Source organism: Sminthopsis crassicaudata, chromosome 1 (genome assembly GCF_048593235.1).
Source record: "Sminthopsis crassicaudata isolate SCR6 chromosome 1, ASM4859323v1, whole genome shotgun sequence".
NCBI lineage: Eukaryota > Metazoa > Chordata > Mammalia > Dasyuromorphia > Dasyuridae > Sminthopsis > Sminthopsis crassicaudata.
In genome coordinates this window covers 221,804,810-221,822,429 of record NC_133617.1, presented here as the reverse complement: position 1 = coordinate 221,822,429, position 17,620 = coordinate 221,804,810, and the positions used below count along the sequence as shown (strand labels likewise).

General features: G+C 31.8%; 1 protein-coding gene across 3 annotated transcripts in view; it reads left to right on the top strand.

Annotated features, from left to right (window-relative positions):
• The window catches only part of VAPA (VAMP associated protein A), a 68,143-nt gene extending 54,959 nt beyond the window's left edge, over positions 1-13,184 (top strand). For 2 of the 3 annotated variants that reach the window (XM_074274914.1, XM_074274921.1), the window contains exons 5-7: positions 2,165-2,296; positions 6,554-6,727; positions 12,432-13,184. In XM_074274914.1, the coding sequence (XP_074131015.1) occupies positions 2,165-2,296; positions 6,554-6,727; positions 12,432-12,590 (465 nt within the window). In that variant the 3' untranslated portion in view covers positions 12,591-13,184. The remainder of the gene's footprint in view (positions 1-2,164; positions 2,297-6,553; positions 6,728-12,431) is intronic. The other variant, XM_074274930.1, reaches the window with a different exon arrangement.
• Positions 13,185-17,620: the final 4,436 nt, after the last annotated feature.

The window sequence follows — 17,620 nt, the reverse complement described above, 5'->3', positions numbered from 1 at the left end:
TTCCCTGGACTAGTACTGACTATGCCTTTAGAACTACTGTAAACTTAACTTTAACCTTTTTTTTTTTTTCCAAAATAGTTTTGCTTACTTTAATACTGGTTTCTCTGAGCAGATAACCGCATTTCTGGATGCCATTTTTTAGCTTTGTCAATTCAAGGGCTAATCAGAGGGGTTCATAAGTACCTTTAAGCTAATGAGGGTATTGGAAAACATTCAGTTCCAAGTTCATATATTTGAGAATATATTTGAGACATTACATGGCCTTTTTCAAGTATTTAAAATCTTCCATTAAGTAAAAATTAGACTGATTTTCACTGAGGTATTTTTCAGCTCAATATAAGAAAATGTTTCTTAACAGAGTTCACTAAGAGTAAATGGGCTTTTAAAATAAGTAATAAGTACATCTTTGCTAGTCTACAAATATATAGGATAGATGAGTATTTGCAGCAGAATCTTATAAAAATTTCCTCTGGTAACAGTAACCTTTGAGATTTCCTCTACATCTAAGATTCCATGATTTTTATGATCCTGTGCTTAAGGGCCTAGAATTTCTCAGTGCCCCTCCTTTTCTTCAGTTATCTCTGACTCTAACTGACTGACCTTTTTGTTTCTTTAAGTTTTTGGTTAGTCCATTCCATTGAAAAAAGTAATGATTGATTCAGTGCTGTTAAATAATTTTTCTCTTTTACTCTTAACTATTGTCTCTTATCTTCATACTAGGTAACTGTCCTCCTTTAACTTCACAAACACCCGAATTCTCCTGGTTTTCCTACGTCTCTCTGTTCCTTCTTTGCCTCTTTGGCTAGATCCTTGTCGTCTTCCCCTTTTTCTCTGAAAAACAAATATGTCAATTATTTACTCTTTGAGTCTACTCTGATGAGAGTAAGATTCACACAATGTTTCTCCCCCTCTCTAAATTCCCTCAGATGTGGTAGATTTTCTATGCCTCTTCCTAGGATGTAGTTTCCCTCTTTTTATGACTCCTTCCCCCTTTTCTGATACTATCCCCTTCCCTTCCCCATTCCCTAATGAGTTTTCCCCAAGGGACTGCCTTTCCTCTCTTCCTCTCAGTCCTTCTCTCCCTTTCTATTGTCTCTCTTTAATCTCATTCATTCTCTTTGTTTCAGCTATCACCTGTAAATTGTTGCTCCAATTTGGGACATCCTATTAGAATTTCTACACATGTCCAAGCTGATTTTATCAGTCACTTAAACTTGCTTTTTTTGTTTTTAGACTTTAGTCTTTTCTGTCTCTGACATTATATAATCTGTTCTCACTGTCTTCTGTGAAATTAGGTTGTTTTTGAAAATAACTTTTAAAGCAACACAAAGATATAGGATTTCTTTAATCCATTGTAATAATTTTGTAGGTATGGTAGTTAACAAAGTTAATCTTTGGATTTCTGCAGATCTTTTCCATTGAGATAAAGCCAAAAGAAAATGGCCCCTCAACAACATTAAAGAATTTATGTTAAACTTGAAAGAACCTTGTTATTAGGAGAGAATGTTATTTCAAATGCTGTTTTCCTTGATTTAAAAATTGTTATATACAAATGCTTAATGGTAGACTGATTAAGTGTTTCTGGGTGTCTCCCAATCTTAGTATAATAAGATTTTGACTTTGTAATTTTCATAGCTTATTGATAAATAATTTTTGTAATTTTGTAATTTTTGTAATATTTTTTTCCAGGGCAGGGGTGGGAGAGAGATGAATAGAGGAAGTAATCTGAAAGGACCTTGTAGAAATGTAATCATTTGAATTACATATTGAGTTTTAGGCTAAAAATTCATGAATGAAATTAAAAACAATGGAGTAAAAAATCAATTAATAGGGGAAATTCTTCAAAGCCACAGAAGCAGAAACATTCATATAATTTTGGTAAACAAGGGTGATGTAACAAGAATATAACTTTTAAGGGGATGATGGCAAAATTTTAATAATGTATTTCCTTGTCTTCTAAATCATAACTATTAGTAGATATTTTTGTATTATTGCTTATCCATAAAACTTGTTTTTTTTTTTTTTTTTTTTTTTTTTAAAGTAGTGATATTACTGTTCTAAAGACTAATACTTTCTCTGTGGTTTAGTCACTCCCTTATATCATGCAAGAAAAATCTGATGCGTTTGATGCCAGTCTGAGAGTGTGTTTCCCATGCCACCTCAGGGTATATCTACACCAGGGACCGGTTTCACTACTCCAGTCAGCATCATCACCTCAGTTGCAACACCTGCCAATTATAGCCTGAAGACTGACCCCAGGGCATCACACAGTATGTTCAAACAGCAAAAGCCTAAGGTTTGTTACAGGGAGCTTACAGCTATAGGATTCTACTGGTGTTAAGTTATTGTAGGTAATTGGAGATAAATTTTCAGAGTATACTTTGAAATAAAACAGGTACAGCTACACATTTAGTTTCAGCTCATATTTGTAGTTGAAGCTTATAAAACTGTACAGAATTGGAAAATTTCATTCTATTTAAAAATAAACCAAAATATCTAAGAGTTATAACTCATTAATATAAAGCATTAGTTTTACAGAATATTTTCTTGACAATAATTTCTCTTCTGATGCAAAATAAATTTTTGCAAATATGTGAATGTGATATAGTTACATTCACAGGAAAAAGCAAAATTTTATATTTTGATGAGGTTGGTATGATATTTTAAAATCAAATTTTAATTTCTTATCCCTGGCTCCTGAATATTTTGAGTTTCTTATCTGGGTAAATTAGTAGGTATTGTAGCATAGACATGTATTTTTAGGATTTAAAAAACTGGGAAATACACACTAAAATCTAATAATTCAAATGTGTTGTTTTTAATACCAGTGCATAAATTAGATACTTCATCTTCAATACACAAATAGGCCAAATATAAAGCAAACAATAGACAGGAAATAGTGAAGTATTTGTCTCTTTCCCAGCAATATCCCAGTAAATAGGTATCATTATCAATATTAAAATCACTGTTCAGTAAGGTATTCCGGGCCCTAGGGTACTTACTGTATGTAATCTGCTTCTTATTTTTAGAGCAAATAAAGTATACCATTTCATAGAGCAAAATATCCCTTCAGGAAGTAAGTTATCTTCCTTGAATGGACTTCTTGAACAGCTTGGTACTGAGGAGTCAATTTCTCTGTTTTCTCAGAGTCTTTCAGATATGGCTGTGTAAATGACATGGTGATTTGGCTTTAATAAAGAGTTTTAGATTTGAAACCTACTCAGTATAGGTTAATAGTTATGCCATTTAACACAACTAAAAGTAATATATTAATCAGATATAGACCAGATGGTCTATGGTGACTTGGTTGGTATATAGTAATAGAGTTTTTTACACAGCTCATTCAATAACTTTACATTTCACTTTGGAGGTATTCAGTTGAACCTTTTGAGATTTGTTAATATGTTGAGTACCAAGTTATATTTGGCTTGGCAGTCAAAAAGGAAAAACGTAAGAGAATCAGAAGGAGCCTTAAATGTGCATCATCTAGTTGAAATTCCTATTTTATAAAAAAGAGATAGAAGCCCAGAGAGGAGAAGTGGCCTTCTCTAAATCATCATTCCTTTAGTAAGTATTGGAACCCAAAGCTGAATCTTGGTTTTTCAACATCAAAGTTTAGTGCTCTTTCCCTATGGCATTGTTTTTATACTATACTATATACCAAAGCTTCTTAAATGTGAGTTGTGATCCCACATAAGGATGCATAACAAAGTGAGGATTACAAAATGATTTATTATCGGTAAGTGTTTGATTTGTATACCTATTTTTACATATCTGTATTCCCAGGGTTGCATAAAAATTTCTCAGACAAAAAAGGGGTCGGCAGTGAAAAAAAGCTTAAGAAACCCTGCTATATGTAGTTCTGCTAAGTTTATAAAAATCTTCCCTCAAAAAAATCCTGCTACAGATTTTTTTGTTTCTTTTTATTATCAGTAATGAAATATATAATTTTTTAGGTTGCTAGCCTTTCAATATGAGTTTACCAGTTTGCCTATTTTAGCTTGTTTTTTTCTCTCTTCCTACAGTCTGCCCAGTTATATCATCGTTTGCTGTGTTAAGGCATTTACCCTGTCAGATATTAAAATTTACAAACTATCATGTGCTCAAAATTAAATTCTACATTAAATTCTGCTATAATGTGTACAGTACAATTCTCCTTTTTACAAAATGCCATTTCAATCATTTCTTATAGAATATCATTTGAATGGAAATGCTGGTTTTAAAAAAGATTTTAGAACTACAAAAACACATAGTAAGATAATCTTGATTTCCAGCAACTTAATTTTATTTTTGTTTTAAAAATAAATTAAAATGCATTTTGCACCCACTGTGACCTAATAGATTATAAGTTCCATAAAGGTTGCTACCATGTAAAAAGCATAATGTCTTTTGAGCACTATTCAAGTTTGTAATGTACTACTCTCACTAGTTTACTGTCCTTTGTTGTTTGAATGATACTATTTGAATGAAATCTATTCAGTTTTTTTTTATTACATTTCTACCAAATCCCTGTGTTTCCTAAATCTCACAGGAACCTGTTTTAAGACTTGTTTCTCTTTTCTCTCATCTTGTCTTAATTTGTTCTACTTCAGAAATTCAACTATACCCAAGTTTCTTTTTAACTGTTACATTATTTCTTTGGGATTCATTGCTAATTTCCATTTGTATGGAAAGAACTTTTTAAACAGAATTTTCTTGGTTTTGATTTTGTAAAAAATGGTATTTTGCTGTACATATTTCTAAGACTTAAAAATTTCCTCTTCTGTTGGAATTTATCATCTTTTTAAATGAATGCAAAATTATGGAGAACCCCTTCATTATGTTTATCATTAAGCTTTTTAAATTAAGCTCCTACAGAATCAGTTTTTTTCTTTTTAAACAATTGAACTGGTATATAGTATTGTATAATCTCATTTGGCCTAACAAGTTTTTTTGTTTTTTGTTTTTTGTTTTTTTGCTTGTTTGTTTGTTTGTTTTAAATGTTTAATATGGTTTGTACATTTTGACCTGGAAGAAACCTCACATACTATCTAGTCCAAATCCTTGCAAAAGCTCTTCATTTTGAGGAAACTGAGGGCCATGGTTAAGTAATTTTTTTTTTTTTTTTTCTTTTAATGTCACAGGTAATCATTTTCAGAAGTAAGAATTGAACCCCCAGACCCTCTGAATCAGTCAATGCCTTTGCATGTGTACCATGTTGGCATTGTGTAATTTATTGAGTTTGTCCATTGTAACATAGTTGTACAATAAAACACTTATTTTAAGAATATGTGTAAGCATAGACTTAATTCCTTAAAAAAAAAACCCAAAAAAACAAATTGTGAAAAAACCAAGCTTTTAAAATTAATTAAATTGAATTAATAACTTACTGTCAGGTTAAGAATGTGACTAGATTCTATTACAGACAAAAAGCTAAGACATTTGGTATCTTAGGATGAAGTGAATGAAGAAATAAGATCATAAGCTAGAATATATTTGGAGATCTAGTTATTGTACTTCTGGCTGATGGTGTTCACTATATCATGGTCACAGAGTCTGATGGGTTAAAAACCAAATAACCTGAACTACAGCCATTTAATATATTAGTTCTAAGACATACTTGAAATCATGTCCAATATCTTTTTATCTACAGAGGAGAGAATTTATGCCTAGATAGTTGTGAAGTATCTATGGTGATGATTTCAAAGCCAGAACTAGAATCCAGATCTCTTAACTTTCCTCATAGTTCAGTATCTCTTATCATGCTAATAATAATAATACTTTTTGCAAGGTTACATTAATTTCAGCATTGAAGATGCTATTAATGAGTGTTGAAAGAACTCATTACTATTTTATACTTCATAAGACCACTGGCTTTAGAATTAGGTGGTGGTTCTAATTTTTATTTTATTTGGTCTCACAGTATGTACCTATTTGTAATGAGATCCTTGGGCTAGATTATCTCTTAAGGATTATTGCAATTCTCAATTCTAGGATTTCTTTAATTTTCATTTTTCAGCCTGCTTTTGGCATTGTGTTGACAGTTATTTTCATACTCTTAAAAATTCCCTTTTTTATTTACATCCTCCCTAATTAACATAACCTTTCTTTTGTGCCTTCCTAAAATTCTCTTAATTACAGGGTAATCGTTGGGAATGATATGGAGACCTTAAGGATAAGGAACCTCTCTACCTTCCAGAGCTCCATTTTAAGCTCCAGAATTGGGACAATTAAGAAACCAACCTTCTCTGCCATTTCCCCCTTTATCTCCTTCCCCTTTTAAATATCAATGGGCTTATTCTTTGAGGACACATTTTCCCTCTCTCCCTCTCTCTCTCTCTTTTTTTTTTTTTTTTTTTTTTAAATTAGGACTTATATTCTTGTAGCAGTGAAATTAAATACTTAGAAATTTTTTATTTGGGGGGATAGGCATTATTTTTGTTAATGATTCAGAAGTAATTTGATATATTTAAGTTGGAATAGTTGCTGAAAAAGCAAAACAAATTAAAATTTGTGGCATATTAAAAATCTTAATGTTTTTTAAAACTTTAAAATATATTTGTAATATTTACAGATCGATATGGAACCTAGCAAAGCTCTTCCACTGAATGCATCTAAACAAGATGGACCCATGCCAAAACCGCATAGTGTTTCACTCAATGATACTGAAACAAGGAAACTAGTGGAAGAATGTAAAAGACTTCAGGGAGAAATGATGAAATTATCAGAAGAAAATCGACACCTGAGAGTAAGTTTTTATTTTTTTATTTTTTTCCTGAGGCTGGAGTTAAGTGACTTGCCCAGGGTCACACAGCTAGGAATTGTTAAGTGTCTGAGACCAGATTTGAACTCGGGTCCTCCTGAATTCAAGGCTGGTGCTCTATCCACTGCACCACCTAGCTGCCCCCAAGTTTTATATTTTAAAATAAATTTTATTTAATATGAGAATTTAAAGTGGTCGCTTTTATTTAAAGATTTACTTTTATTTTACATGTTATAAAACCATTAGGTTAATTTATTATAATCTTTTTTCTCAAGGTTTCTAATGTATGTTTGCTAACTTCTATTAAGTCTACAATAAATTTAGCATTTTTTTTTAATCTAAAAGTTTTTGACAGTTTTTTTAAAATAAGAGTTTTTAAAATTCTTGTGATTTTGGTAAGGATACAACAATCTCATGATCTGTTTTCATTTTTCTGGCACATTTAAGGAGATTGTTTATATCAAGGTTTCACATCCTGTCTTGGAGGATGTCTATTTTTTATGAACCATTTACCAAGAATTTAAATTAGCTTTGAACCTATAGTGGTTTATAGTTCTGATTTAAGTCCTTCACCTATATCTTTTTATTAAACATTTGTCCTAAAAGCATGCTTTAACAGTCACAATAACAGGTTCTACAGTAAACAGATTTTAATATTTTGAAAGCCACTTCTATTGCCCTTTTGTAGAAGTAGATTTTTTTTTTTTTAAAGCATTTTGAGCTTTGTCTTGATTGTTGTTTCATGATATATTTAACCAGAATTTTTCATTTTAGGAATTGTGGTTGAATTAAGTTTTAAGGTTGAAAATTATCTTTACATCTTACAATTTAAAACATTAGACAATTAAAAGTTAATTTGAGTATGAGGATCTGGATTAAATTTAGATTATATATAAAGCTATGGCAAATAGCTCATTTATCTAAAATTTTTACTGTAATAAATTACTTAATGCTCTTTTGTTGCATACATGTGCAAAGTGATAGGATACAATTAGTTAAAAATAAAATACCTTCTTACTAACATTGTGTAAGTAAATGAAAATGTAAGGACTTATTGAGCATGTGAGGAAGTATGGCATATTAGAAAGAGTTCTAGGTCTATAAAATCAGGACTGGTTTTGAGTCTTAGGTCTTCTAATTTACTAGGTATTTGACCTTAGGCAAATCAGCTTCTCTTGTCTTCTGAGGTCCCAGTAACCCTATTTGAGGGTATCACCATTCTAGTAACTCAGGTTCACAACTGTGGGTCCCCCCTGGCTGAAGCTTTACTTCCTTTCACTCTCCGTCCACATATCTTGACAAGTAGCCAAATGTGGTTGAGACTGGTACCATTGTAATTTTGGCATTCACCTCTGTTTCCTCCTCTCTACTTTCACAGCAGTTGCTATCCACCATAACTTTAGGGCCTCATCTCTTCCTTAGAATGTTGTAAGAACCTCCTCATAATTCTTGCTTCAATAGTGCCATTTCCAATACTCTACATAGTTGCTTAGTTGACATTCTTACAAATACATCTTCCTGGGTCCAGGCTCAGCAATCTCACCACTATGCTAATTCCTGTTTGCAATTGTTTAAATTAGCAACAAAAACTACTGCCAGCCATCATCTATCTTGATTTATTTTCTTTTATGTGACTATTAATCAGGATTTAAAGTAATTTTCAAAAATGTTTTGTATTAGATACTGATTAATTTAGATTTCTTAAATTCCAGTCTAAAAGCATCTCCACTTGGTCGTAACACTTTGTGTAGTGCTTTTTTTTAAAAGAGCCTTTAGTACCAAATGGAAGGTGAAGGTTTTTAACTATAGTCGGACTTAGTTATAGTTCTCTTGAGCAGCACTAGGAGCCATAGGATGTTACAACTGAAAAGAAGTCTTAAAAGCACATTTATCCTCCTTTATTTTAAAGATGATGAAGCTTTACAGCTAGGGATATATGATAAAAAAAAATTCAGCTCTTCTGATTTTTCCTAGTATTCTTTCTACTACACTATGGAGCCATTCTTAAATAGTAGGAAGAAATATAGGGGTTAATCGAGGTAGTTGGTAGCAGAATAGTTGAAATAGTAGGAAGGTGAGTTAAAATCTGACCATAGAAATTTGCTAAGTATGTGACTTCTGACAAGTTAATTAACCCTTGTTTGGCTCAGGGTTGTTGTGAAGATAAATGAAGTAGTATTAATAAAGTGCTTAGCACAGTGCCTGGCAAAAAATAAACATTATAGAAATGTTAATTTTGGATAGTTAGAAAAGTAGTATGTGAAAATACACTAAAGGAAAAGAAAGTTACCAAACCCTTTTTCATCCTCTTTTACCTTTTATATCCATGGTAAGTGACTCTCTTAATCTGTCACCTTTTGTTGAACATATGAGTGGAGGACAAAACAAAGAATGATAGTAGGCAGGAACTTTTAAAAAATGATGGAATTGATATAATGGAAAGAAACACTGATAAGTCAGAGCTTTGAGTTACATGTTAGATTTATAATAGAAGGAAAAGCAAGTCTACATAATAGATTCATGCGCTATTTCTGTCCTACTTTGTATATGGAAATTTGATGTTTATGTTCAGAATAAAAATAACAATATTACAATGTTAAGAGCTACAATGTTTTCAAAATATAAAATATGCAGTCACAAAAAACAGCCCTTTGATTTGTACATTGTGTGTCCAGCATATTTAGCATGTTGACTGGCAGTTGTAAGTTGTTTGCTAATTTTTCTAGACTAATTTTTGAGTTTAGACTTTATGTAGAATTGAGCTCTATTCATCTCTGGATATGTGGAGCTTCATTCTTTTATGTCCTCTTCTTGCTAGTATCACAGCTAGGCAATTTGTAGATTTTTCAATATTTCAAAAGTGATATTATGCCAGGAAGTGATCTGGTCTCTGCCCTCTGATCTTTACCTTGGTAGAGCCTTCCTTTTTTCAAATTGTCCCCTCTCCTTTCTGAAACTGTCACTTGCAACTGGATAACAGGTGAAGAAAGTACCAGATGATAGCTAGTCCCATGTTAGTACAGAGGGTTCCCTAAAACTTCTTTCTAATCAGGTGGTCAGATCCTTTATTATCATTTTGTTCTGGATGCTCCTGGTTATTGCTGCTGCTTCTAAAACTCACAGCTTTATGCAGCAGCCTCTTTGAAGATTTGTACTTGTTGCCACTTGGCAACTAGGCTCTACATCAATGATCCTCTGCTAGAAAAATAAATCTCACTTTTTACTGGATAACCCATTCAAAGTTTGGCTTGATGCGCTTTTAAAAATTTGTTTATTTATTTATTTTTGTTTTATTTGGAGAACATGGCAAAGCTGCTTTACCCAGGAGTGTGGAGTATGCTTTCCTAAGGAACTTTAATTATCTACTTAAACTTTTTTTGGGGGGATGTTTTATTTTCTCCCCCTCCCACACCTAATGCAAAGCTAATTTTCTTCATTCTTAAGTTTTTGAGTTTCAAAATATTCTCCTGTCTTCCTAAAACTCTAAGCAATTTGATACATGCAATCATGTAAAACATATTTCCATATTAATCACACTTGTGAAAAGAAACAAATCAAAACAGGAAAAAAAGCCAAAAGTTAAAATGAAAAAATATGCCTCAATCTGCATTTAGAGTCAGTTCTTTCTCTGGATGTTGATAACCTTTTTCTATCATGAGTCCTTTGTAATTGTCTTGGATACTGTATTGCTGACAAGAGCTAAGTCATTAATAGTTAAATCATCTTATGGTGTTGTTATTACTGTACATATTGTACATGTTAGTACTGAACATATTCTGTTTTTGTTCATTTCACTTTGTATCAATTCATACAGGTCTTACTTAACAGGCTTTTCTAAAATCAACTTATTATTTCTTATATAACACATTCCATTGCATTCATATACTACAGCTTGTTCAGCCATTCCCCAATTGATGAACATTCCCGCAATTTCCAATTTTTTGCCACCACAAAAAGAACTGCTATAAATATTTTTGTACATAAATCTTTTCCCCTTTTTCATGATTTTTGGAATACAGATCCAGTAGTGGTGTTATTGCTGGATCAGACGGGAGATACAGTTTGGTTGTCCTTTGGACACAGTTCAAAATTGCTCTCCTTGAATGGTTGGATCAGTTCACAACTCCACCAACAGTGCATTAGTGTGGCTCACATTTCCCCTATCCTCTCCACAATTTATTATTGTCCTTTTTGTCATTGGCCAATCTGATAGGTGTGAGGGTTGTACCTGAGAATTGTTCTTAATTTGCATTTCTCCAATCAAAAGTGATATAGAGCATTTCTTCATATGACTAGATAGCTTTGATTTCTTTTATCTGCAAACTGCCTGTTCATGTCCTTTGATATTGCCTACTTTTCTGTATAGCTTCAGTAAGTCCTGATCTGTGTAGCAAAATGAGATTGAAAGAGGAATGGAATAAAACTGAAAAATTTATTGAAACACTGTAACAAACAGTTTGCTAGTAAGTACTTGAGCTACAAATAGAAATTCTACATAGTCTCTGCTCTGTGCATTTTCCAATTGGGGGATAATATATAAAGGAGGGTTTGTAATCAATGCTTAGGGATAATAATACTTACTCATGGGTTGTTGTGAAGAACAGCTTGAATAATGAGTGTAAAACTCTGTTTAATTATTTAAAGAATTGTTACAACATTTTTCTATTTTTTGATAATAGTTACTATTTATGTAGCTCTTAGATAAGTGTTCAAAGCACTTTACTCAGCTGATGTGTAATTTAGGAATTTAGGTTCTTTTTTTCTGGAATGTCTAAAAATTGTTACAATAAAGGTTGAAGGAAGTTAAAGGATTCTTAATAAAATAGAACTTAAAACATGCAGAGCTTTTTATCTTTAATAGTCTGCAGTGCAAATTAAAGATCACAGGCAGTACTTTGTTATTCTTAGCTGTCTGTTGACATGAAAATAGCTTTCCATAAGGAACTTTTAATCAGAGCTTAAAGAAACAGATTCTTCCCCTTTCCCTCCCATTAATAGTTTTTCTCTTCTCATTCTATCTGCATTGATTTTGTTGTTGAAAAATAGGTTTTCCATTTGATCAATGGTTTTTAAAAAAAATTTTGTTATTACCTTTCTTCCGTATTTAAGAATTCATTCTCTAGCCATTGTTGCTAAAGTTTCTATTTTTTTTTTTTTTTTATTACTCACATTATATAGTCATTTTGAGCTTATTGTGATATGAGGGTAAAAATAATCTTTAATTTTTGCCAAATGGCTTTCCAGTTTTCACCTCAGTTAATTTCAAATAGAGAATTCTTCTCCAAATGATCTTTGATCCTATGTTTACCAAACACTAGGTCATCTTAACCAATCTGTTTCACTAATTTACTTTTACATTTTTTAACCAAGTAGTTTTGATGGTTGCTGCTTTATAGAATAATTTGAGGTTTGATTTTAGTATTTCACTAGAGCTTTTATTCCTCCAAATTTAATTTTATTATTATTGTCTCTCTTTATAAACTACATAGTTAGATTTGGTATAGCATCAAACCTATAAATTTATTTAATATAGTATTTTTTATTATTTTGGCATAGCCCATCAATAAAACACTGATCATTCTAATTATTTGTCATTCATTACTTCTTTAAAATATTTTAAAATTATTTGATAGTATATTAATGACCATCTTTTTAATGTGTGTGTGTTTTTTGTTTTTTTTTCCCCCAGGATGAAGGTTTAAGGCTCAGAAAGGTAGCACATGCAGATAAATCTGGATCAAGCTCAGCCATGTCTTTCAGAGAGAATGTCACCAGTCCTCTTCCTTCACTTCTTGTTGTAATTGCAGCCATTTTCATTGGATTCTTTCTAGGCAAATTCATCTTGTAGAGCGAAGCATGCAGAGTGCTGTTTCCTTTTTTTTTCTTGACCAGAAAAAGATTTGTTTACCTACCATTTCATTGGTAGTATGGCCCACAGTGACCATTTTTTTTGTGTACAGCGTCATGATAGGCTTTGCCTTTAATGATCTCTCACGGTTAGAAAACACAATAAAAACAAACTGTTCGGCTACTGGACAAATTGTATATTATATCAGATCATCAATAGCAGGTGTCAGTTGCACATTCAGTCCTTTATGAAATTCATAAATAAAGAATTGTTCTTTGTGGTTTTAATAAGAGTTCAAGAATTGTTCAGAGTCTTGTAAATGTTATTTTAATAATCCCTTTAAATTTTATCTGTTGCTGTTACCTCTTGAAATATGATTTATTTAGATTGCTAATCCCACTCATTCAGGAATATGCCAAGAGGTATTCTGTGGGGAAATGGTGCCTCTTACAGTGTAAATTTTCTCCTTTACCTTTGCTAATATCATGGCAGAATTTTTCTTATCCCTTGTGAGGCAGTTGTTGACTTGAGTTTTTCATCCTTACAATCCTGTCCCATGGTATTTAACATAAAAAAATAAAACTGTTAACAGATTCTTGCTGGGTAGCCTGTTTGTGTCTCTTATATCATTAGAAGGTGATTCCTAAGAAGTGTTTTGTGTATAATAATTTGAGACTAGTATGCATTCTCTCAGCACTCAACCCCATGTATTTGACTTATTCTGATATTTGTAATTAAATCTGGAAGAAAAAAAAACACAAAATGAAATCTGTTCTTAGAAGGAAAGAAACATGAATTTTGATGCTGCTTTTAGTATTATGGATGGTGATAATCAAAATTATCTTCACCATGAACATTTGAAACACATACAAAAAACTAAAGGAATTAAAGCATTTTAATCATAGTAAAATTGTGCATATGTTTAAATGTTTATTGCATTGAATGTATCACTGTCCTATCAGTTTCTTTTGGTGTCTTCCTAAAGGAGAGTAATTCTCCTTAATTCTAATCAAGTAGTTTTAAACCAAGATAATAATTTTTATCAAATTTATAACTTATTTTAAAATATTAAACTAGGTGTATTTTCCCCCCAGTTTTACATACAAAATAAATTTCCATGATGGAAAGTTGATGTTATTAAACAAGTCTTAAATATTCTTCCTGAAAAGTGATTTAACTACTCTTTGCAAAATTTATTTGTTAACCATGTAAACCATTTTCAATTTAAGAATGCATTTATGGGGTCTGATACTTTTTTGCACCTAGTCTTGCTTCATTTCATTTATACTAATTGTAGGTAATAATAGAGCAAGAGAACAGTAATTGGATCTAAATGTAAGATAGCATATTTGAATTTTAATAAATGAATATTTTTTTTTTTTAAATGTGTCTAAGTGAAAATGAAGCATATTAGTCTTCTTGGCCTGTGGGACTTGATGTGGTGCAGTGAAGTATATCAGATCTGGTTCTAAATGCACATTTTATCAGTTGAATGAAATGTTTTAGAGAAAACAATATTTTGGTTGATTTCTAGTTTTCTTCAGTGGACAGACCACATGTATCATGTTATTGCTGTCTCTGGTAACTTCTTTGCCTGTGTACAAAGACATCTATGAAACGTATGAGTAATGCTTACCTTTTGCCATTAGCATGCAACCAAAAGATCTTTCCATGGTGTATGCTCTACTGTCTTTGTAGAAGTTTCCTCCCATTCTGATAACTGGAAAAAGCATGCTTACGAGGCTTACATTTTCTTTACATAAATTTGAAAGCATAATCCCTTGGCCTAAAGTTCTGTGTTTTTAACTTTACATTGATGACAAGCTCCCCCTTAAAAGTTAATGTCACAAAGAATGCAATGAAACTTTGTAGATTATGGAAGAGAATTATAAATCTTTGAAGAGAGCATTGAAATTATTTTGGGCAACACAATCCCTTCATTTTATAGATGGGACAGTTAATTAAGACCAGGGAAGATAGTTACCTAACCCCAAGGTCAGACGAGTTAGATCCACTGGACGAAGGGGATTCTGTGTCAAAAAACTGAGGTCTCCTAATTCCTAGGCTAGTGCTGTTTCCAATACTTTAGTAAACAGTGATTTCATCACAATGGGAGAGAAGAACTAAAATAATTAGTGTGAGATTCTATTTTAATGGGTATATGTGTAGTTTCATATTAATGGTGGGATTGATTAAAGATATCTTTGTTTAATAGATACAGGTTTGACCTCAATGCTTAAGAATGGCCGCCTGACATGGTATCAAATAAACTTAAGAAATTGAATCTATTTTTAAATGGCTATTATATAAGATTGATTATATAGTGGGTGATCATGCACTATTATGTGGTTTAGGAAGCATCAACAAAATAATATGCACGTAGGCATTTTAACCCAATCTATATACCACAAGGTGCTTTAATAATGTTGGGGGCTAGGGGGCTGTCTCTTGGTTTCTAAACACTTTCATAGCTGTATAAAATGTAATCCTCATTTATTTTGCTATCAGGAGTCGCCTTGAAAAAGTCCAAATGTTTAGTGAATAATAGAATATGAATTAATTGTTTGTCTTTGTTCCATACATGTTTAGATTTTTTTTTTTCCTTTTTTCTTTTGCTTTGCCTGCTTACTTGTGTATGTAGGCATGGGGAAATACATCATTGCTAATAGTTAGATTTACAACCAAGTGACTTAAGGCCTTAAGTTCATGTTATGCTAAATGCACTACTTTGATTTTTTTCCCCTAAAACTAATGTACCCTAATTTTGCCCATTTTCTTGTATTTACAAGAAACATGATTTGTATTCTGAGTGTGTAGTATGTTTTAAAAGTTTTTTAAAGATGAAATGGCACTTAGAAAAAAATGTAGTGTAAAAGATTCAGAAATCCTGGCAAATGAAAAATATATTCTTAATCCCTGAAGTAGTTTAGATTAGTATTTAACTTGTCATTAAAATTGGTATTTATCTGTGGAAGGGGATGTTTTAGAATGTAATCTTTCAAAATGTGCCACTTAGAAAAAAGTTTTTGACAAGACAAAAATATTCTTGGGGAATACATTGCAAAATTGTACTCTCATCACTTTTAGATGCTTTCAGTTAATAGTATGCCCAGAGCTTTTCACACCTATTAAGTGATCTTGGTGTGTGCAGTTTAAAAAAAAAATAAATTGCCCTTTGTCAGAATTATAGGTAGGATAAATGCTTATAACAGATGGAAAAAAACAAAATAAGTAGGTAATGAATCTTTATTTTCTAGCTTCCGGGGGTGGGTGGGTATCAAACAATTGAGTGAATAAATAAACTATTAAAAATAGTGGTGGAGTCTCATTTTCTTTTTTTAAAGAAAAAAAATCAAACAACACCTGATTATTTACTGCTTCTAAAGATGCTTGATTAGTTGCATTCCTGGGGGGAAAAAAAAGCTTATGGTCCAATCTATTGTTTTTAATTTTCCAGTGAGAAAGCGTGCGTGTGTGTGTGTGTGTGTGTGTGTGTGTGTGTGTGTGTGTGTATGTATGTGTGTGTGTAGGGGGAAGGGCAGGGAGAGAATGGATTTTAAAGAAGAGAATGGAGAAGAGAAATATTTCTCTTACTTCTACCTCTAGTAATAAACCTAAGGAAATTCTTTTTAGTCTCAGAAAATTCTTCTGAGAATATTTACTAGTGACCTTGAATTTTGAGAATGCTTACTCTCTTCTGAAGGTAGTGTGATGATTGATCACCAGAGAAGAGGATTCTTGCAATTTGGGGTAAAAAAAAATTATTAAGTTATTTTTTCTTTATTGAGACATTTTCAATTCCCAAAGGTAGTGTGATGATAGTTGGCTTTTTTTACTTCTCACAGTGATGATGACACAAGTCGTGTATAATAGTATTTAATTTAAACTTAGCTTTGGAATCAGAAAGACCTGAGTTCAAGTTCTAATGATACTGAGTGACTGGGAGTAAGTCTTTACCTTTAGTTTCCCAGCTAATTTACGTAGTCTTTTGCAGATTTGGCTTTGTCATCACTGTGAGAAGTAAAACCTTAAATATATATCTTAAATATCTTTAAAAGGTGCACTTAGTTACTTGTTAGTCAATTCTATTATTCTTAGTTTTTATCATTTTAAGTTTGCCATTGACAATATAAGTGTCTCAATCAAAAATTGACTATATTAATCTCCATTCAGACAAGAGAATACTGCTGATCAAAGGGAGGGTCAATCAAGTTTTTGTTAATGAAACAGTTTTGTTTAAATTGATGATTTGTACTTCAAATGTATAGGAAGAAGGGTGGTTATAATGAAGAAAGTATTTGAAAATAAATGCATTTTAGAGTTTTTACTTAAAAAAATCATTAAGTACTGTTTTTTTTTTTTACCATCATGTTTATATAATGTAAAAGCAGACCAAAGTAATTTCCAGAGCTTATTTTATTTCATGTGATTTCTTTTCCCTCGTATAATTCTCAAAATCTGGTACTTAAGATTTTAAGGTAAGCCTCAGCATGTTGGATTCTGTTAAAATTGAGTCTCTTCCTCTCCCTCCCCATTCAAATTTCAAGTTAGTCTTCACGTTTGAAGTAAGAGTTACCATGTTTTTCTGATACTTTTAGGTTCCAGTAGGAATAAGTCCCTTTTTATGAGAACACTGGGGCCTAATTTTCAATCATTTTATCTTTGTCTATCGACCCCTTCCCCCTCTTTTAAATTATCAGTGAATTATCATCATGAAGAAAAAACTCAAAGTGTATATTGATGATCAATTCTGATGGAAGTAATTTCCCTCTCCCTCAGGATTAGTGCCTATAGTGGCCTAAAAATGCACTGGGAAGTGACTTTGAGTAATTTCTTATGAAGGACTTTTAAAGTTTACAAAATATTTAGTGCAACAATGCTATATAAATTATCCTTTTTTTGTACTTGAGGAAATGAAAGATCAGATGGTAGGTAGCAGAAGCAAAAGCCTTTCCCCTTTGTTTCCATTCAGTTAGAAATTAAGGACACTACAAACTTTAAAAAATTTTTTTTATAGCTTTTTATTTACA